We start from the raw sequence: 22,061 nt of genomic DNA, 5'->3' as shown, positions 1-22,061 counted from the left end.
CAAACTTCGGTTCGGTTGGTGGTCAGAACAGGTATGGATACGTTGAACGTGTCGCTATCAGGGTGATGTCACGGAGTGCATAATCCGACCAACCGCAACACGTGGCGGAAGGAGGCGACTGGTTCGGCGGAGCTCTATCTGCGAAAGATTCCGCGCTGCTCTGGAACGCTCACTTGAACCACGTGGCGCGACTAACTCGGGTCGGAGATTTTTGACCGCCACGTGAGGCATTGAATCAGAATGTTTAAAAGAGGCTTTAAATTGGTTCAATGAACCGAAATGTGTATGACGTGTGTAGTGTGCGATAAGTGCGAATTTCGTTGGTTTTATCTTTCCATCGAGTTGTTGACTTGAAAAGGACTTCGGAAAACAAAAAATTAAAAAAAAAACGTGCTCGCTGTTTACTATCATGGATGATGGAGGAATGGACCTAGGGACAAGTCCTCTTCCCCTAACATACAAGTTAAGTAACTTGACTAACAACTATTCCCATATTTAAAATGTACGCGAGCAACTTGGAAGAGTAGCTCCAACAATTTCTACCAACATCTGAAAGACGAAGCGCATTAACAGATTTGTGTACATCAATGGATTCATCAGTGGCAAATCGACAATAATATTCATACAATTTGAATGCGATAGTTCGACATGGAAATCTATAAAACCGAAGCTCTGTATCTCTTTTATTAAGTCGCCATCATAAGCTAATGAATCTTAATGCAAAAATAAAAATATAAAAAAAAAGTGATTTATATCCCCAAAACTCCTTTCTGCAATTTGAGGTCGAGAACTTGCATTTATCCCACAAGCTTATGATAATGATGCTACTTCGATGGCACTGCCAAGCGGCCATGCTGCCTCAACTGAGGCATCACCATAAGGGACCTGCTTCACCAGTGTAATATCTTGCTGTGGATCTATGGCTGTGGTAATAAGAAATAGGAGTTAAGAACATATAGCAGAGCCATTAGGAAACAATAATTGCCGATGGTTGTTAAATGCACGTACCAAACCCATCTACTAATAAGGCGTACTGGTAGGCGAGATCCATGCACAGGTAGGGAAGGTTGTCCGCTTGAACAAGAGGAAAGGCTGCCTTTGCATCCTCAATGTTCAACTGGCAAGCACGCGTTGCAGCCTCCTCGAAGTCTGCAGGTTTAACATTACTGATTGGCTTGTCGCGATCTATAAAACCAACCTGATGAGGAGATGAAGATATGAACTTGGGGAGGACAAGCTGCGTATACATTTGGGTTGTGAGAAAAGCATTGTGTAAGAGTATTACCTCGGCAGCACGGTCAAAGAAGAAAGATGCTACAAATAAATTTTTCTGCCCATCTCCACCTCCACCATTCCAGATGCCACCAAATGTACACTTCATGTGGGTGCAGGCTGGTTCATTGTTCCTAAGAGCCTTAATTGCGTCGTCCCTGCATTTGGAAAAGCTGGCGCCGGATGATGAGGCAGATGCTTTGTATGTCTTATCACCATATTTGTACGACCCTTCAAGTGACAACAAATGGAACTTGTCAAGATGTTATAAAAAGGGCTTAGGCTACTGAAGGTGTACTAACCATGGAGAAGTTATCAATGTGACAAGTCTATATAGCTTATCAATGGATATGATTTTTCAGTTTTGGTGGCTTAATTATGACAGGTGCAACTGCAAATCAGAGTACAAAATCCACAACCAAAATAATCTCAAATTATAGCTTTATGGCACATATTCACATTCTGCAGAAGGATTGTTAATCCAGCATCAAAGGGTTTATAATACACTATAGACTATGGAAATTCATGTCGTAGGTTGGTTAATATTCAGCAGGTCATGTAAGAGATAGGAATCATGTAAAGAAATATGGACATGAATATGCCGACCGGCTTAATGAATCGAACAGCTTAATTTTGGTTTTCTTGGTGATGATGAGATGTAATAAGCACCTATGTTCCTTACATGTGTCTGCTAGTTTAAACTGATAAATGATACAGGTAGGATTCTTCGCAACCTACACAATAGGTATAGGTACTAACTAAAAACATGAGCAACTTCCTACCAGAATATTTTCCCATACAAAATACATGTAACTTTATCTGCGATTTAACAATGTCTTGTATAGCTGTCTCTACTAAAAAAAATACACTTCAGAATTCAATCATTGAAGTGGTATTCACAATGAAGCCCCATTCATTATTTTAGAATAATATCTAATCACGGGAGAGTGCAAAAGTAACATGGTGTTTCATATGATTGAGAGGAAACATGTCATGGCAAAATTAGTTTACTGGATTGTGCTTTGCTCAATGGAAAACAAAGAAGAAAAGTAGAAAAAAATGCTTCAAAATAATGTATTCTGATGTTCCAAGTCCAAGGTTAGCTGTTCAAGCTGCAGAAATCATTTTTAAAATAACCATTAAATTACTTCCAAAATATAAGTGGAGGAAAAGGAAGAATAAACAGATTAGAATATACAATGTTAATGATGTGTATATAATATACCATGATAGCCACCCAATATGCAGTTGTTGCCCTCATCAGTGACCTTCAGAATCTCAGCACGAGCTGCTAATAGACCATAGTGCAGATAACTGAAAGGGAGACATTGAGTCAATTTAGCCTACAACACAACTATGACGCCTTAAGATTTTAAATGCACAATCAGTCAGAATCATCACTGATTTAACTCTGCAACATCACAGAGAAAATCAATTCTGACAACTAAAAGAAAATACCTTACCTGTGGACATACAAGTAGTATTGAGTTCCTTTAAGAAACAGTTTCTGTACGTATGAATCCTCTCCATCCAAGACTTTTGGAGCCTTTTCATCATCCCCTTCTGAAATGGCATAAGCCATTTGAACAGACCCACCTCCTAAGTCAACTACTCCAACTGTACTTGCATACGATTTTCCAAGTCTTCCTAATAGATAATTAATTGTCACCTAAAAAAATCATTTCTTTTGTAAGACATAAAAAAACATATATGTCAAATAGGAAACAATATTAGATGGAAGTCAAGGCATCAACAATGTTGAGCTTGCATGACTAGATAGAGTTGGCAATGTCAAGCATGCCATAAGATAGAGTACAAGAAAATTTGAGGTAATAGAATGTAAGAAATTTAAAATCTATATAACTATTTAATATCTTGTTAGTTCAAATCTATAATTATCATTAAACTATATCATTCTGAAATGAGAAAGCTATTTGACAAAGGACCTGTTCAATATTTATAGTTAATCTGTAATTCTTTTTGGATAGATACTCCAAATATAGAAAAATAAAAAATCCACGTCAGTTAAAGCTTTTGACACTACAATATCTTACATAATCCTAGATGTAGATTGTAGAGTAAGATATCTAAAGACGTACGAGAAGGTAGTTAAGGGCCCATTTACTTGAGCAGAAAGTAAGGGTGAGGGGAGAGAAAAAAATAATAAAATTGCCTATGGAGCTCTATTATTTGTATATGTTTTTATATCACTTCCCCTCCACCCTGCATATCTTCCACACAAGTAATGGACCGAAAACATCAAGTTTATATGTATTTCAGAAAAACAGGTAATGCATAACTATATGATAATTATGATTAATCTGACAACTTTAACATGTACACCATGACGTCATTGGCTATAATTGTAATATCCAGAATGGGCATTGCCACTCAAGATCAGTAAAACATCCGTAACTTTCTAAGATCTAATTTGCAAATAGAATGTTAGCTAGTGTAATTAAAAAACAAAGGACACTTTATCTATTGTTTCTATGTAAAACTGTAAAATAGAATGTCCAATAAATCTCTGTTAAAGGTGTTCTTGCCAATTTTGCAAGATATGTTGCAACACTAAGCCATTTGTCCATGAAACCAACATGAGATATTTCAAAAAGATATAATGCTGCCTATCTCTGCTCAGAACAAAGTTTGATAAACAGATAAAGTTGCGGTAGGCATACCCATTGAAAAGCACCTTCCTGAATTCCATCAAGAACAGTCACCCAATCTGGCTGGAACTTAAGTGAGCTTTTGTGCTGAAGAAGTTCTCTAACCTGTGTAAATGAACCAAAATGAAGTGACAACACAAAATTTCAAATTAGTCACGTAATTCAAGAAGACAGTTTTAATGTAAGTAAATCAAGTCTTATCAGGATAAAATAATTGAAAATCTTTTGCTGATTAGCATTAGTATTAATAGGAACAATGCTGGTATTTATACCGCTTGCAAAATTTGTTCTGATGTTTCAGTTCCCAAATTTCTAAGACCTGCAGTAGCCTTCAAGAGCATAATGGAAAGAAGTAAGTCCATAATTGAATTTTGATGCATAGTGTATAGTAGAAAGAAGCAAACAGTACCCCAACTCTGACAGGTGTTTCATGTCGCAATTCCTTTGGAACAACACTCTCTGCTTTTTCCAAGAGTTGAACAAGTGAATCTGCAGCCTGCTGAGGGTCTTCAGCATAAGCACTCAAACCTGGTTTTCTCTGCGAATAAAAGTAATTAGTCCAGAAAAGATATATGTTGGAGGTTGCGTCATATTTGTAACTTATACTTCACTGGAAAGGGAAAATAAATAATTATTCAATCCCTTGCTTTCTAATTTTTCTTCCTGAAAAAGTAGTTAGTCCAACAAAGTTGCATGTTGAAGGTTAATTCATAGTTGAATTTATACTTCAATCCCTTATTTTCTAACTTTTATTTGTTTCATTGTTTGTTATGTTCAGAGTCGAAACATATAGTTGATTCATCAGCGTTGTTTTCTCATAATGTTGTGCATCCATGTAAGACTAGAACCCGAATCTTAGATCTAAATTTTTTAACGCAAGCAACTCTGCAACAATCAGTTCATGCTTGACATGCTTAGGAAGGTAAAAGCAGAGTAAATTAAAGAAAACACATGATATAAAAAGAGAAATTTTGATCATTACTTGTACAAAGAGCTCCAACTCGTCCCCTATGTGCATGAGATTCAAATTCTCATCGAAGCAGTAGACATGAACCCGACTCCCGGAACTCCCGGCGTCAAATATAACAGCGTAGCTCTTAGATCCCGCATACCCTCCAGACCTTTGCTTCGTCCTGACAACGGCGATGGTCGCGGGAGTGCGAGGCATGAGGAACAGGAACAAGGAGAGCAGGAAGAGGGGCACCGTCACGGCGAGAATGACAGAGCGATATCGATGGATCCTGTCGGGCATGGACTCCTGCCGCGCCCTCTTCATCTTGGCCTCGAGATCCACGGGTTCGCGGCTGAGTTCCGGTGCGGACGGCGACCGGTACCGGATGAGACCGTTGGACGCCGACGCAGGCGCCGGCGTCGGCGCCTTCAACGGCGTCTCTTGCGACGGATCCAGCTTGCTTTCGCGGAATGAGAACGAAAGAGGAACGCGAAGGCGACGAGGTGGAGATCGATCTCCGTCACGATCTCGCTAGCTCGCACGCGCTCCTTTTCTCCCTCCCGATCAAACTTGAGGTATTAAAGCAATAAAGCACGAAGTAATTTTTACACTCCTACATTTTAATAAAATTTTATTTCAGTCCACGTGACTTTTTAATGATAAGTGAATTTAAATATGATAAATTTTGGGGGCAAGCTGAAAAGTTTCGTCCTTATGCAGCTCATTCTTCTCTTGATGGTCTTGAGTTGAACATGCAATTCAATCATCTCAACTCTCAAAGTGAGTTGAACAAATTTTCTTTGATTGTCATCCTACATATAGGAATTGGTCATTTTGTTGCAGAGGAGGGTAAGGATTCGAATCTAGACAATACCCTCTTCCGTCGTGGTCAACTGCAGTTTCTCGATTTACCTCTTCACAGATGATCGTAGGACTGATCGTGTGAAGTCATTAGGATGACGAATTTCATCTTTTACAGAAGAGAAGAGTTGGTCATTTTATTATATCATACCTTTTAGCATCTTTGACATGGAAAATATGATTCATATTGACACATATTGTATTCTGTTTGTCACAATAAGTTATAATAGGTGGCACACTTCTCTTATTCTCGAGTTCGTTAAGCATCTACTCAACCATAACAACCGGTCTTTCGATGCTTTTGTGATAGTCACAAACTCTACTTCTATAGTGGAGAGCGTAAGCATTCTATTTGTAATGTAGTTTGGCATGCCACAACTCACTTATTGAGACCTAAACTTCCTTGAATTCAAATATCCAAGCAAGAACCCAATTGTGTAAGCAAGAAGGATAGTCAATTTTATTTCGATCGATGGATGATGCTTCCGCTTGATCTACATCAATTTGAGCTTCCATTATTGTAAGTACACTAGCAAGTGTCACTCACATTAACTAAAATTGGCTTCCTCTTATGATGCCACAATGTTACCAAGCTTCTCCTTCTCTTATATTTCCAGCCCCTTGCAAAAGATCTCCTTTCTCTGGAATTGTCAACATACCTCTTTTCCTCTTCATTAGGTCACTCTTATTAGTAGTTTCTTTTACAACTTCGTTAGTCTATTGTTCCGGGGATAAACCAAGGGGCTAACCATGATAGACTTGAGTCTGAAGTTGGTCCCATCACAGGGGGCCCCACCCGTCAAATCGAGTCCTTAATCGGGCAAACATGTGCCAGCGAAGTGCGTCCATTCGGCAGGAGCCTGGCCGAATCCTTCCATTCGGCCGGAGCCTGGCCGAATCCTTCCAGTCGACAGGAGTCTGGCCGAATCCTTCCATTCGGCAGGAGCCTGGCCGAATCCTTCCATTCGACAGGAGCCTGGCCGAATCCTTCTATTCGGCAGGAGCCTGGCCGAATCCTCCTATTCGGCAGGAGTCTGGCCGAGCCCTCCCATTCGGCAGGAGCCTAGCCGAATCCTTCCATTTGGCAGGAGCCTGGCCGAGTCCTTCCATTTGGCAGGAGCCTGGCCGAGTCTTTCCATTCGGCAGTCACCTCGCCGAATGCGTTCGTCCGGCCGCGTACTAGTTGACTCTCTTCACGGCTATTCACTGGCCAAATCCCCCCTCTACCATGCACTTGCCGCATCACCACCTCACGTGACTTACACTTGTGTTCGTCATCAGTCTGGATTGACCACACTCCTCACAGTGTCCTAGCCCACCTCATCATGATTTTCTGACAAGCCCACGCCCCCTATATTTAATGATATCTCTCTGTGGCATGCCCCACTGCATTTTCAGATGGTGACAACATGACGCTTTACCGGCGATGGGACAAGGAGCTCGATTATTTCTGCCACTTCATTAATCATGATGAGACATTCCTTAAATGATGACGTGACAGGTATGCACGCTCATCTCCTCTTAAAAAGACCACTCCCGACGACAAGTATCTCTCTCGAATTCTCACTATCTCTACTTCTTTACGCTCAAGCCCTACTGTTCATCTTCCTCCTCCCCTTGCCCTAACTTGATCGTCGGAGTGGTCGCGCCAGGGCACCCCCCTGGCCTTCCTACTGACGTTCATTGTGATCGCAAGCTATTCTCAGAAGCTGCCGCTGGTCATCATCGTCCTTCGCAGAGCCTTAGGCGACGTGGAAGCTGTTTCTGCTCCCCAACATTAGCCACTGTTCACAATCACTTACGAGGAGGTCCGGTGGATAAGTTTACCTTATCATTGCCGGTCCCAAGCCCGGATAAAGGAGGAGGGTTGCGTTAGGTTGCCAGCCAGCGTTAAACTAAGGCAAACACTCATGAATGGATCCATTAAACTATTGTGTTAATGCTAGGATGTTCCCCGGAAGGAACGCGTTGCAGGGTCCGACTGTAACGTCTCGGCAAGGACCGCTACATCTCCATGAGAACTTGGGTGTAGTGTTAAATGAGCAAAAGTTCTCACACCATAGGTTGGGTAAGAATAAAAATTATAGGAAAATTAATAGTCTAAGATTTGGAACATGGAATATAGGAACCCTTACTGGTAAAACAATGGAGGTAGTAGATACGATGATTAGGAGAAGAATTAGTATTTTGTGTGTACAAGAGACAAAATGGGTAGGCGAAAAGGCAAAGTTGATAGAGAACTCGGGTTATAAGTTATGGTACACAGGGAAGAGTAAAACAAGAAATGGAGTTGGTGTTATTGTAGATAGTTCGTTAAAGGATGAAGTTGTAGGAGTAAATAGAAAGGGGGATAGAATTATAGCTCTCAAAATAGTAGTGGAGAAAGACACTATAAATGTAATTAGTGTATATGCACCTCAAGCAGGATTAGATGAAAATACCAAATCAAGGTTTTGGGATGACCTAGATGAAGTATTACAAAATATTCCATCAAATGAAATGATTTTAATAGGAGGTGATCTAAATGGACATGTTGGAGTGAAAAATGAGGAATATGAGAGGGTGCATGGGGATTATGGGTTTGGAACAAGAAATGAGGAAGGTAAAACTATACTGGATTTTGCGATAGCATATGATCTTATACTAGCTAATACGTTTTTTAAGAAAAGAGAAGAACACTTGATCACATTTAAAAGCGGGAATAATAAATCGCAAATTGACTTTCTTATGGTTAGGAAGAGGGATAGAAAGATTTGTAAAGATTGTAAGGTCATTCCTGGAGAAAGTTTAACTACCCAACATAGGTTAGTAGTATTGGATATACGTCTTAAGCATAATATCCATAAAAAGAAAATATCCACTACTCCTAGAATTAAGTGGTGGAAGTTGAAGGATGAGAAACAAAACATATTTAAGGAGAAGGTAGAAGGACAAGTATTAGGTGAAGTATACGGTGACCCTACTACGACATGGGATAAAATGGTATCAAAGTTGAAAATAATAGCCAAGAGTATACTCGGCGAGTCAAAGGGGCATGTACCACCAAGTAAAGAATCTTGGTGGTGGAATGAGAAAGTACAGGAAAAAGTGAAGGAAAAACGAATAGCCTATAAGAAATTATATATTTGCAAGAATGAAGAAAATTTAAAAAAATATACATTAGCTAAGAAAGAGGCTAAAAAAGCAGTGAATGAAGCTAAAAATACAACTTTTGAGCAGTTATATCGAAAATTGGATACAAAAGAAGGAGAAAAAGACATTTATAAAATAGCTAAAGTGAGAGAGAGGAAGACAAAAGATATTAGCCAAATAAGATGTATTAAAGATGAATGCAATAGGGTATTAGTAAATGATGGAGAAATAAAAGAGCGGTGGAAGAGGTATTTTCATCAACTTTTTAATGAAGGTGTAGGTGATCAACTTAACTTAGGTAATTTAAGCAGGTCAAATGAGTATAGAAATTTAAATTTTTACCGTAGAATTCAAATTTCAGAAGTAGAACAAGCTTTAAACGGAATGAAAAATGGAAAAGCCGTTGGACCAGATGATATCCCGATAGAGGTATGGAAGTGCCTAGGGAAACAAGGTATTGAATGACTTACAAAATTATTTAACATGATATTGAAAACAAAGAAAATGTCAGATCAATGGAGAGTAAGTACTCTAATTCCCTTATATAAGAATAAGGGGGACGTACAAAATTGTGCAAATTATAGGGGCATTAAATTAATGAGTCATACCATGAAACTTTGGGAAAGAGTAATAGAAAAACGATTAAGGAAAGAGACTATGGTCACCGAAAATCAATTTGGGTTTATGCCTGGTAGGTCGACAATAGAAGCTATACATCTTCTCAGGCAACTAATTGAAAAGTATCGGGGGCAAAAGCAAGATCTACATATGATATTTGTTGATTTAGAAAAAGCTTATGATAGAGTCCCAAGGGAAATTATATGGAGAATTCTAGAAAAGAGGGGTGTTAGCGTAGTATATATTGACCTAATTAAGGATATGTATGAGGAAGTAACGACTAGAGTGAAGACTTCAGGCGGATTAACTGAAGCATTTCCAATAAAGATAGGGTTACATCAAGGGTCAGCTCTAAGTCCTTATCTTTTTACACTAATCATGGATGAACTTACTGGACACATTCAAGATACCGTACCATGGTGCATGTTGTTTGCAGATGATATTGTATTGGTAGATGAGACACGTGAGGGAGTAAATGCTAAATTAGAATCTTGGCGAGAAACACTAGAAGAGAAAGGTTTTAGGCTTAGTAGAGTAAAGACAGAATATATGGAATTTAAGTTTAGCAATATTGAACGTAATGAGACAAGTATTAAAATAGGAGATGATGAGTTGTCTGGAACTGAGAGTTTTAAATATTTAGGATCATTTTTGCAAGCCGATGGAGGGATTGAGAGAGATGTCTTACATAGAATACAAACAGGATGGTTGAAGTGGAGGAGAGCATCAGGTGTTTTATGTGATCGTAAAGTGCCTCTAAAACTTAAAGGAAAGTTCTATAAAACGGCAGTTAGACCTGCCATGTTATATGGCGCTGAATGTTGGGCTATGACTCGAGCACATGAGCAAAAGATGAGAGTTGCGGAGATGAGGATGTTAAGATGGATGTGTGGACATACGAAGATGGACAGAATAAGAAATGAGAGCATTAGAGAGAAAGTTGGAGTTGCATCTATTGAGGAAAAACTCCGTGAGACACGTTTAAGGTGGTACGGACATGTACTTAGACGACCGATAAATGCTCCAGTTAGGCGGTGTGAAACTATGACAAATACGCATATCAAACGAGGGCGAGGTAGACCAAAAAAGACTTGGTTAGCAACAATAAAACAAGATAAAATTTATTTAAATATAAATGATGATATAATAGGAGATAGAGCTCAATGGCGTAAAAGGATCCATATAGCCGACCCCACTTAGTGGGATAAGGCTTGGTTGTTGTTGTTGTTGTTGTTGTATGGAGCATGGGTCTAGCAGTGGTTGCATGGGCAGGAAGACGATAGCAAAATAACCACTTGTCAGGTTCAGTACGGTGAGGCCAGGTCAGTCATGAACCCTTATATGTACCTATCAGGAGCGTCAAATGTTGTCTCGGACAAGAGGTAATAACAAAGAGTCATATATTGTCTCAAATAGGAGGTGATAGCCATTGAAGAGGAGGATCGTCAATTTGGCAAATTGACCACCATTAGTAGTCTGGAGTAGGAGGTTGACCTGGTCAACCACTGTGCTTCTCCTTCCTTTGCCCTAGTTAAAGCCCTCCTCCTACAGAAGATATTTTTTCTTTCAGCTTAAGCTCTTCTCTCGAAAAAGGTAATCTTTTTCTCAATCGGTACTGACTTAACCATCAGAGGAGTGGACATGCCGACAATGCCAACCGTTGCTAATGGGTGTTGATTTGTAGATTGGAGGCTCGCTTGGGTGTGGAAATAGAAGGCTCACCAGTGTGAATCCAAAGTAAGTGGTGTGGCCGAGCAAAGGTCCAGACCTATGGAGAGGGTGATTTGGACTGCATCATCTTGCATGGGTTAGGCTTGTTGTAGTACTCCCTTGCTGCTTCCCTTAGACAATAATGTGCGTAGTTGATGGAATGATGATGTGTGTTCGGGTCAACGAACAAAAATGCATATGTACAAGCTTTCAAAGGTAGACCCAATTGGGGAGAAGGGTAGATTGTTGTTGCCATATTGAAGTCTGAGTCAGGGAAGACAATATTGACACCAAGAAGAGGGATCTTGGAGGGTGGGTGGGCCAAGATGAGGGTGAACAAGATGAGCTCGATGATGAGATGGGTGTAGGAGGGTCAATCTTGTGTCCATCAATATTTAACACAGAAATTGATAACAGGACAAACGACTTGTCTTTACTAAAAATATAATTTGTAAAGACAAAATTACCATTGAAAGACCGTTTGATTCAGAATCCAACTAACTGATGTTTCAGAAACACAATGAAACCATAGGTAGAGATGCCTAGAAAGAGAGTATGAGTGATCTTCTTCCCTTCTTAGTAAAGGAGAGATATTCTCCTCAGTTTAAGGAGCCTTCTGGGATTTGAATAAGGAAAATGAGATGTGTATTTCTCAAAGTTCAGTGCCTTTGATAGATAGGAAGATGCATGCCATTGAAGAGCAAAGTGAGAAACCAATCACTCAGCAATTTGAGTGTCCACGTTCTTAGCGGGCTTCGTTTTCTTCGTCCTTATTTTGTTCAGTTGTTACCAAGGGATTGCTTGCGCAGCTACAATGATTGCAGATGCATGAGCACACCAGCACCACTGTGCTCCACGTCAGTATTGTTCTCTCAATCCCTGGCCGTATCGACAGCAGTCTGCACTCTGCAGTAGAGAGAACAAAATGCCACCACCGGATCGAGAACGATGACCGGCTTCATCAGTCAGTTTAAATAGAAAGATAAACCTTTTTTAATGTGTAATGGTAGTCTCACTGTCCCCGGGGCAATGGTGCACGGTAGGACATCTAAGTTGTCACTCAGGTATCTACGGTTCGATTTATCCTGATGTTGAGCGTTTGGGCTGACCATTATGTTATTTTTCGATGGCCAATGAAAAAACTTCCATGAGATCAAACTGATCACTCCAGAAATAGTTAATGAGATTAACTGAAATTATATAATGGTAATCTCACTGAAATTTGAGAAGGACAATGGAAGGACCAGAACAGCAACAGGAGAAGGGTACATGGCCTCCTGTCTTTGACCATTTTGGAGCACCACCCGGTCCCAGTGGCCATTTGAGCAGATCTAAGATCCATCACCAGCTCTCGTCATTGTCCAAGTTGGGGGAGGGAGAGGGATGAAGTAATTGCAGGCGGTGGCTCTCCGTGGCATGGAAAATCTTTCTCTTGCGCTTGTGTATGGAGTTGACAGCTACTGAGAGCATTTAAGAACCACAAAATGAAACAGAAGAATGAGATGGAGAAGAAGAGTTTTGGTATCGCTGAGTACGGGTTCTACTCATTGCATCTCCGGTGATCTTCAATTAATGGCAGCTCCGCTGAGCTAAACTCAGCTATTAATGCCTCTGATTGCTTGCAGTGCCCAAAAAAGGGGAACTTGAAGGCGTGAGGTGTGCTCTCCGATCAAGGAATTGGTTCCGCCATGGACGCTTACGAGGCGACGAGGATCGTGTTCGCCAAGTTGCTGAGCTTGGACCCGGAGAACGCGCATAAGATTGTGGGCCTCCTGCTGCTGCAGGAGAACGGCGAGAAGGAGATCATCCGCCTCGCTTTTGGCCCCGAGACGCTCCTCCACGCTCTCGTTCTTAAGGCCCGGAAAGAGCTCGGCCTCGCCGAGGCCGCCGCCTCGCCTTCCCCCTCCCCCTTCCTACTCCGCCAGAACTCCAACTCTCCCCTGCTTTCCCCCTCTAATTGGCCTGCGTCTCTATCTGGGTTCTCCCGCTCGAACAGTGCCAATGGTGGTTTCGGTGGGTCGCTGGACGAGGTACTGAGCTCGGACGAGCGCATTAGCTCTAACAATGTCAACGCGTCGCTTTTCTTCGTTGGCGGTGGCGGTGGCGGCGACGGCAACGCTGACCTTGCCGATGAGTTTCACCTCGACCAGCTCGCCTTCTCGGGAGGCCTCAACGCCTCGCCTTATTGCAAACACTCGCTTTCCATCGCCTCCAAGCTCAGTGGCGGCGGCGGCGGCGACGATGTGTTCCACTCTGACATCGACTGCCAGACCCCTTGTAGCAACGTCGACGCCGTCGTCTTCCATTATGGGATGGGACTGGGGTCCAATCGCTACCGCCATCAGCGGAGTGCCCCCGTCGCCAACGCCGCTGCCGCCGACCTCGATCTCGGTGACAACGCCAGCGGTGTCGGCTTGGAGCCTTGCCTCTACTTCCCTCGGGGCTACTGCAAGAGCGGCGCCGCCTGCCGGTTCCTCCACGGTCTCCCAGATGAACTCGCGTCGACGGTCAACACCAAGATGGGCGCGACGGTGGAGCAGCCATACCAGGAGTCGTTACTAAGGTCGAAGAGCCAGTGTATGCGCGGCGCTTCGCAGCTCAAGGCTTCCGCATTCCCCTACTCTCCGACGGGCTCCGTTCTTCCGTCCCCGTTGTCGCCCTCCACCAATCCCCTCAACCTCTTGCTTCAGCAGCAGCAAATTGAGAGCCAAAGGTACCACCTTGTCATATCTAAACGACTGTAATCTTTTTGCAACTTCCCTTAAAGGCGTCCCAAATCTCCACAGGGCAGCCGCCATGGCGGCATCGCTGATGCTGGCAGCCGACGATGCCCACAATTTCCTCAGCAGATCAAGGATCGATTTGCTGCTGAATCCTAGTTCCAGGCAGATCTACTTGACCTTCCCAGCAGACAGCACCTTTAGGGAGGACGATGTATCCAACTACTTCAGGTCGGTGATAACCTTCTTCCGATCCTTCCTAGTTGTTCGTGGAGTTCTCAAATTCCATTCCTAAGAGACATCAAACTCCTGGAATTTATAGCATCTATGGACCAGTACAAGACGTGCGAATCCCCTATCAGCAGAAGAGGATGTTTGGCTTTGTGACCTTCCTCTACCCGGAGACCGTGAAGCTGATTTTGGCGAAGGGGAACCCTCACTTCGTCTGTGAGTCCCGTGTGCTTGTCAAGCCCTACAAGGAGAAAGGCAAAGTGCCCGATAAGTTCAGGTACTCTTCAAGAGATGATCCCCCTGTCTCAATCTGTTCATGATATTGCTAATCCAATGGCGTTCGTTTGCACTCTTGAATTCAGGAAGCAGCAGCAAGCTGAGAGGAGCGAGTTCTATGGGTGCACGACTCCTACTGCCTCGGATTCTAGAGAACCCCACGACTGTGATCTGCTCAGTTAATCTCTTCATTTGTTCTTTCTTTTTCCATCGTGCTTCTCCATTCTTATGAAGTATTTGTCCTGCATGTTACACATCAGGAGCAAGGACGTTCTGCAACAGCAGCAGCCCAGAGCTGTTGCTGAGAAGAAAGCTAGAGGAGCAACAACAGGCAGCAGAGCTGCAGCGCGCTATTGAGTTGCAAGGGAGACGATTCATGGATCTGCAACTCCTCGACCACAAGAACCGAAGCATTTCCTCGGCTCCTCTCGCCTTCATCAACTCCCCAACATCCTTCACCGCTAATCAGTCCGTAAACAATGTGGACAGCAGCTGCAATGGCAGCACCAGTAGCAGCTGCAGCATCAGTAGCCCGAACGAATCTGAATCACCAAGCGAGGGTGGGTAACTCAGATTCATGATCAATATGCATTTGATTAAGATCAATATGAATCTCTTTTCTACCTCTCCTTTCATAGATAAGAGTTCATTGAAGGATGACAAGGAAGAATCTGTTGCCATTGCAGCCTCCAGTGACGATAGTGAATTTCAACCAAGGTTAATTACAGAAGAATGTGTTTGTTACGTTTCATTTCGATACCAAGATTCATCTTACACCATAACTTGGCTGCAGCGAGGAGGAGAACAATTTGCCAGACAGCCCATTTGCTTCACCCACCACCATAAAGTCCTCCTTCATGCTCGATCTGTTTAACAACGGCGAAAATCATGTCAGAAACAGCTCCAGCAACGGCCATCTCGTTGGATCCACGACAACCTCACTACGTGCACCCTCCTTCAATCCCCTCTTCTTCCAAATTTCGAGATAATCGATAAGAAGCACCATATGGCCAAGTTGCTTCCAGCTTCATGCATGTTCACGCCCACATAATGGACTAATCACTGTGGGTGTGCAGGCGCTGCTCGGGCCATGGCGCCGATGGAATGTAACCTGAAACAGTAACAGTAATCTCATTCATGTAAGTTGATAGTGAAACACAGGGAAATAGATTGTTTTTTCCCTTTGCCTTACAGTTGGAAGTTATAGACATTATCAACTAATATACGCATCAATTGGCATACAAAGTCACAGAAACAGAGAAAAAAAGGAAAAGGTGTTGGAGCTGTTTCATGCATGGTGCATGCATGTTCCTCCTTCACCCTCTGCCTGCTGCCCTGTGCTAAAGGGTTTTGCTTGTCCTTTTATCGCCCTTGATGAGCCAACGCTAAAGGATTCACAAAAGGTACTGCTTTCTGATTCCTGTTGTCTCTCCTCTCCTGCTTTATCTTCTTTATGGAATACTATTTCTCTTTTGTTAATCAGAGTGTATGTGTGTGTTGCTTTGGTTTCTAAATGACAAGGTTTTCAAACGAAAAGTATCTTCTATGCTTCCTTGCTCTTGAGCATGGTTATAAGGACCAACCAGTAGGTTTCCTTGCTCTTGAGCATAGTTATAAGGATTTAGCAGTAGGTCATTTATGGCCAGTTTATTCCCGAGGATGGAGAACAGAGGAATGTGTAGGATCGACAAAGATGAGAGGGGGGAGGGGTGGGGATGAAGATAGTCTCAACTTGGAAAAGTTCAACTTGAGTCCCAAATGTGATCATGATATTTGGAACCCAATGAGTTGTGTAGGACCGACAAAGATGAGAGAGAGGGGGATGAATCTCGACGCCTAAAATAGTCTCAACTTGGAAGAGTTCAACTTGAGTTCCAAATACTTGACCATGATATTTGAAACCCAACGAGTTGTGTACAATAAATTCGGAGATACAAAGCTAACACAACAAATAAATCTTACTTGTCGCTATTTAGTCAAAAAATTAAAAGCCAAGTCCAAGCTTGGGTCCCTAAAGCATGGTTAGTTAGCACAATTGGACCAAATCAATATTAGATCCTTAAATCCACAAGAATCATATCATTAGAAATCTCCGTTGATTTTCTTTAATCAGATCACTGTCTAAGGTAGTCTCAACTAAGACACGTCTTTACTGTCTTCCAAAATAGGAAAACCTTTTCAGGACTTACTTTAATTTACTTGTTTGAACTTCTTCTGCTTAATGTCTGGTCGACCCACTAGGATTTTCCTTATTTAATGTCTGGTCCAATTTGACCCATCAAGTAGTCTGTTAGACTTAGATCAACTCATCTGGCCTTCCACCTAGTGTCTGATCCTTTTGATCCACTAAGACTCTTCTGTTTAGTATCTGATCCAATTGATTTATTAAGGTTGTCCTTGTTAAGTTCTGCACACTTAACACGTATATCAGTTCACAAGTATATTCTAACTTTAAACATCGATTCATATCAAAACATAGGAGTGGTGCTTTCAACACGAACAATCTCCTTTTTTTTTATTTATGACAATCGATTCAAAGTTAGGAGTAAATATGTAAAGTCCAAGCATTCTCCATCTAAATGTATTTCTAACTTTTGTATTCTCTTTGCCCCTTTGACATACATCAAAAATATAGTTTAAGAATTTTACTCAAGTGTATCTACAATAATAATCGATTATTACTAAGCAATATAAACTTCCGTTAAGTGATTTGACTCCATGTGAGTCAAACAAATCTAAATGAAGTAATTCAAGTATAGTATTTGTTCGATTTTGGTTAGTTTGTTTATGTGTTAACTTAGTTTGTTTTCTTTATTGACAAGCATTATATATTTTATCTTTTAGATTTTTTAATTTTGGGAATCCTTTAACTAATCTGATTTTATTTAGTTTTGTAATGTTTCTAAAGAGTGTGGACTAGTCTCCTGTGTCACAACTAAATTTTCTCTTATTGTGTCAAATGACACTTGAGTGAAGGTCTAGGTAAATTGATTGAGTAAATATTATTTTACCTAACCCCTTTAAGCATTATATTAGAATATTTAATGTGATTAATTAAATATTTAGAAGATGAGTTCATAACCAACATCACAAAGTTGACTTATACTAAGTAAATTGAAGTCAAATTTGTCAACTAGTAAAATTTTCCCTATAAAAAGATTGTACATAAGTTCGATATTATCTATTTCAATTATCTTAAATTTGTCATTGTTTTTAAACGCTACTGATCTTAGTTTCTTGAATTTTATACTTGCAAACTTGTGTAAATCTTTAGTCATGTGTCTTGAACATCCACTATCTAGTATCCATTGGTTCATACTTTTGGATTCCTACACATGAAGTGGATGTTTTGACTCAAGTGTAGGTTTGGTAAAAGTAACTTAATTACCTTATTCATCTCACCCTTTTTAAGTTTTCAACACGTGATGGTTCTAGGTTGTGTGAGATGGTTTACATGGTTAGAGTGGGTTTGAATTTTGAAAAAGATTGGTTAACCTTGTGTTAGATTCAAACTTAGCTTTGGGTTCATCAAGTTGGAGTTATTAGAGTAAACTTTCAAGCTGTGGTGAGTCACAATGAATATCATTAAAGTAACCACGTGTCTAAGATAAAACTTCACCAAACAACCAATCTAAGAAACTTAATATTAAGTTTTGGTCTAACTAGCTCATGTTTGACTGTGGTAGCTTTAGCTAGATCCACTAAACCAAGTGCACCAGATAGAACACATATGATTCAACATAGACATGTTTCGATCAAGTTTCACTAACCTACTATCATTCCAATCCATTCCAATGCTAGGTTGTCAAGGTTAATCAAAAAAATTTTCTATCTAGCCGTTCTAGATTTAAGCAAAAAAGAAACTATGCAAGTATAGTAAAGCAATCATGCAATTTTATCTATTGCGTAAAATGATTTTTGACTAGCTCCCCCTGAATCAAAACTTAGATATGGTCTATCTAGGTAATGAATATGATTCTTAGGATCTAATATTGATTTAGTCCAATAGCATTAACTAACTATGCTTTAGGGACCCAAGCTTGGACTTGACTTTTAATATTTTGACTAAATAGCGACAAGTAAGATTTATTTGTTTCATTAGCTTTGTATCCGAGTCCGGATTTGTTGTACATAGCTCGTTGGGTTCAAAGTATCATATTCAAGTATTTGGGATCGAAGTTGAACTTTTCCAACATTTCTTTGAGTCCCTCCACTTGACCTTTCAAGATATAATTTTCCTCCTCAAGTTTTACAACTTGAGTTGAGTTTCCATTTTGAAAATGGCTAGTTGACGGATTAAAGTTGACTTGCTTCTGAAAGTCTTTTACATCCTTTAGTAGCAAATCAATATGTTCCTCAGATTTAGCTAACTTCCTAGTTAGATATGCTATTATTTTAAACAGTTTATTTTCTTTCGAGAGAAGTTATCTCATTTGAATCGTCTAAATTAGATATGGATCTGTGGCTTGATTCGTACTCGGACTAGGTTTCTTGACTTGCTTCTGATTCAGACCCGTTTATTCTTTCTCTTGCCATAAGTGTCATAAAGCTTATCTACTTTAGCTTTTCCACATCTGACTCTTCTGAAGATGATTCGTCCCAAGTAGCTGTCGATGTAGTGGAAGTGGTTTGTGGATCGCTAGAGGAAAGGAGTGAATAGCGACCTACAATAAAAGTAATATTTTTCTCTTGCTAACGTTTTAGCAAGGGCACACTAATTAAAATAGAAATATAACGTAAAAGAAAATGTGAGGCAAGAAATTTACATGGTTATGACTCTCAAGTTGTTAGTCCAAGACTATGAAAGTATTAGTCAAAATCTCCTTGTAGGAAATGATCTGAAGGTGGAAAAATCTCGTACAATGGTTGAGCACAAAATACTTAAAATAGACTAAATGAAACAATTAAAAATGAGTATGTGCAATGTTCTTCAAGCTTTAGTTTATTTATAATGTTTTCTTCGATCTGACCGTTATGCTGATGTGGCAGTTTCGGGTGCTTGGAAGCCTTCCAGGTGCCTGGATTCGTCGAACTCAATCCACTCTAGCAACGGTCCGCTAATTGGTTTGGATGACTCCTTGCGATCCGGGCGCTTAGAACCAATCCGGTGCTTGGATTCCGCTGACATGAACTCCATCTTTATCCGTCTCGATAACAGTTTGCACTGACTTGGAATGAGTATCCGGGCCCCCAGAATGGATCGAGGAGCCTGAACTTTGGGGCGATCGGAATGGATCTGGGCGCCTGGACTCTAGGGCACTTGGAATGGATCCAGATGCTTGGAAAGGTCAACTTTGTATTAACCATTTTCCTCCTCTATTTTGCCTTGGTTGCCTTGCGTAGTATTCCTTCCAGCTTCTCGTCCCTTGGATGCACGCTCTCGTGCATCCTTCTCAGTCCACTGGAGTACTCTTCCGCAGCTCCTCGTACCTCGGATGCACAGAACTCGTCGACTCCTTTCCCATGTCATCATTCTCGCTCGCTTGCGTCTTCTATCAAGGTTCGCCATCTTATGTGTGATCTCCTAAGTCCTTGTACACTTAGATACACATGTCAAATACAATCAGGATATAATTTCAGACTTATTTGATTACACATCAAATTTCACTAGGGTACTAACAATCTCTCCCTTTTCGATATTGGTCAAATTAAGTTTGAAATTAGGGTAAATAATAAACATAATAAAAAACATGAACAAACATAATGCAATAACAATGTCCTTCTTTATTGATAAGCAGATCTCTTCCTTAATTGTGCAGATCTCATCTTATCCGATCTCGATTTCCAAATGTGTTCAGTCGACTGATAAGCACAATCAGTTGACTAAATGAATATTTCCTTCTTTACTGTATCATGGCTTGATTCGGGCTTATTTACCTTTATCCATCGATTAAATGTTCTGTTGCCTGGAGTTCAGTCAACTGAATTGATCGGTTGACTAAACAACAAGTTCAGTCGATAGATACCTTCCGTCAACTCTAATTTTGCTACCCTACAAAACAAGATTAGAATAACAATAATATAGTGATAATCCTGCAAGACAAAATTAGAACATTTTATGTATGCATGGCTATATGATAGATAAACTGTCTGATCTCGATTTAGAAATCTCCGTTGATTTTGTTTAATCGGATCGCCATCTAAGGTAGTTTCAACTGAGATACGTCCTTACTGTCTTCCAAAATAGAAGAACCTTTCTTGGACTTATCTTAACTTACTTGTTTGAACTTCTTCTACTTAGTGTTTTATCGACCCACCAAGACTTTCCTTACTTGACCCATCAAGTATTCTGTCATGTCAGCTCGTCTGGTCTTCCACCTGGTGTCTGATCCACTAAAACTCTTCTGCAGTATCTAATCCAACTGACCTATTAGGACTTTCGTTGTTAAGTCCTGCACACTTAACACATATATTTATTCACAAGTATATCCTAACTTTAAACATCGATTCATACATCATCGATTCATACATCAAAATATAGAAGCAGTGATTCCAACCCCAACAGAATGAACCTCCCTTAGAATAAGGGAAAAATAAGAGGGAAAGAAAATATTAGTGTAATTTACCTGTATCAAGAAAGGAAAGAAGAAGAGAACCAATGAACTCATGGCCAATAGATGACTGATAAGTTGGTGATCAGGCTGAAGACTCACAATAATTATAGCAATAAAAGATAAAATTTGTCATCCCAACGGTTTCACACGGTCGGTCGCATAATCATCTATAAGGAGGTAAATCGAGAAGTTGTAATTGGCCACCGTGGGGAAGGGTTTTTTTTTAGATTTCGTCAAGATTCAACCCTTACCCATTATAGCAATATATCTACCTTGCATAACCAACTCAGCCCTGCCTCGGGGGCACAAGTTGCTGACTCACAACAAGCTCACAGCTGGGATGGAACAAAATTTAGTTAAAAATTAATTTTATCCATGGATTGAAATGAGGATCAATTTAATGGTTGCCCTAATGGTTCTAGCAAATCTTTTAGAAAAAAGAAAGAGATTTTGTATCTTTCTGTTTTAAAATTATACATTTTTTAAACTATTATTTAGAGTTGTAACTTTGTCAAAATACCTCTGGAATTAATAAAAATATTCCGTTAATTCTTGTGCTAAAACGGCAATCATTAGTAAAAAGAATCTCCATCTGATTTCTATTAAAATTAGTAGGTTAACATGAACAACTCTTTCATTTAATTTCTGAATTTGAAACGTTAATTTAGGGCAGCACAATCCAACCGGTTCAATTTTAATTCATGTAATGATTCAATCAAAATCATCTTAATAACAATGTTTAAAATCTTATTTTTACTCTTAAACAACGGCTTATTAGCTCAGTTGTTTAGAACGACGTTGTACTAATAATGTGAAGGTAATAGATTTGAGAGCTGCATGGGATACTATTCGATTTGTGTTTTGCAGTATACTTTTTTATATTAATAAGTAAAAGAATGATAAAAAAAAATCGATGGTCTATTAGCTTAGTTTGGTTAGAGCATCATACTAATAACACGAAAGTTGTAGGTATGAGACCTGCTTAGGTTATTCATTTTAAAGTCTCATGTTATTTATATCGGCCGGTTTATTATGGGTCTTCCTAGCAATTTAATAATATGCTTGA

The 22,061-nt window shown here is 40.3% G+C and overlaps 2 protein-coding genes across 3 annotated transcripts; one reads left to right on the top strand and one right to left on the bottom strand.

Annotated features, from left to right (window-relative positions):
* Positions 1-550: 550 nt before the first annotated feature.
* Positions 551-5,430, bottom strand: LOC141832423 (putative apyrase 1). The gene is made up of 9 exons (XM_074719926.1): positions 4,924-5,430; positions 4,351-4,479; positions 4,214-4,270; positions 3,954-4,046; positions 2,736-2,941; positions 2,498-2,586; positions 1,286-1,503; positions 1,009-1,198; positions 551-923 (listed from the first exon to the last, which is right to left on the bottom strand). Exons 1-9 carry the CDS (start codon positions 5,215-5,217, stop codon positions 811-813), a joined length of 1,389 nt encoding a protein of 462 aa, XP_074576027.1. The 5' UTR covers positions 5,218-5,430; the 3' UTR covers positions 551-810.
* A 7,123-nt stretch (positions 5,431-12,553) lies between these two features.
* LOC141831680 (zinc finger CCCH domain-containing protein 53-like) lies at positions 12,554-15,646 on the top strand. Of its 2 annotated transcripts, XM_074719091.1 has the most exons (8): positions 12,554-12,745; positions 12,840-13,927; positions 14,001-14,165; positions 14,257-14,442; positions 14,528-14,619; positions 14,702-15,001; positions 15,080-15,158; positions 15,235-15,646. In XM_074719091.1, exons 2-8 carry the CDS (start codon positions 12,903-12,905, stop codon positions 15,428-15,430), a joined length of 2,043 nt encoding a protein of 680 aa, XP_074575192.1. In that variant the 5' UTR covers positions 12,554-12,745; positions 12,840-12,902; the 3' UTR covers positions 15,431-15,646. The 2 variants fall into 2 exon arrangements, with proteins under 2 accessions (XP_074575192.1, XP_074575193.1); XM_074719092.1 differs by lacking the exon at positions 12,554-12,745 and having other exon boundaries at positions 12,796-13,927.
* The last annotated feature ends 6,415 nt before the right edge of the window (positions 15,647-22,061 follow it).

Source organism: Curcuma longa, chromosome 7 (assembly GCF_044706935.1).
Source record: "Curcuma longa cultivar G26 ecotype Majalengka, Jawa Barat chromosome 7, ITB_CL_G26_1.1, whole genome shotgun sequence".
Lineage (NCBI taxonomy): Eukaryota > Viridiplantae > Streptophyta > Magnoliopsida > Zingiberales > Zingiberaceae > Curcuma > Curcuma longa.
The sequence above is the reverse complement of the archived record's forward strand: the minus strand, read 5'-3'. Positions and strand labels throughout refer to the sequence as shown.

What these genes read in the sequence shown, in the direction of transcription:
- LOC141832423 (XM_074719926.1), bottom strand. Translation starts at nt 5,217, where the DNA reads ATGAAGAGGGCGCGGCAGGAGTCCATGCCCGACAGGATCCATCGATAT. An exon ending in AAACACCTGTCAGAGTTGGG is followed by an intron (nt 4,271 to 4,350) that starts GTACTGTTTGCT and finishes ATGCTCTTGAAG; the next exon opens with GCTACTGCAGGTCTTAGAAA. An exon ending in CAGAACAAATTTTGCAAGCG is followed by an intron (nt 4,047 to 4,213) that starts GTATAAATACCA and finishes TCATTTACACAG; the next exon opens with GTTAGAGAACTTCTTCAGCA.
- LOC141831680 (XM_074719091.1), top strand. Translation starts at nt 12,903, where the DNA reads ATGGACGCTTACGAGGCGACGAGGATCGTGTTCGCCAAGTTGCTGAGC. An exon ending in CAGCAAATTGAGAGCCAAAG is followed by an intron (nt 13,928 to 14,000) that starts GTACCACCTTGT and finishes AAATCTCCACAG; the next exon opens with GGCAGCCGCCATGGCGGCAT. An exon ending in AAAGTGCCCGATAAGTTCAG is followed by an intron (nt 14,443 to 14,527) that starts GTACTCTTCAAG and finishes TCTTGAATTCAG; the next exon opens with GAAGCAGCAGCAAGCTGAGA.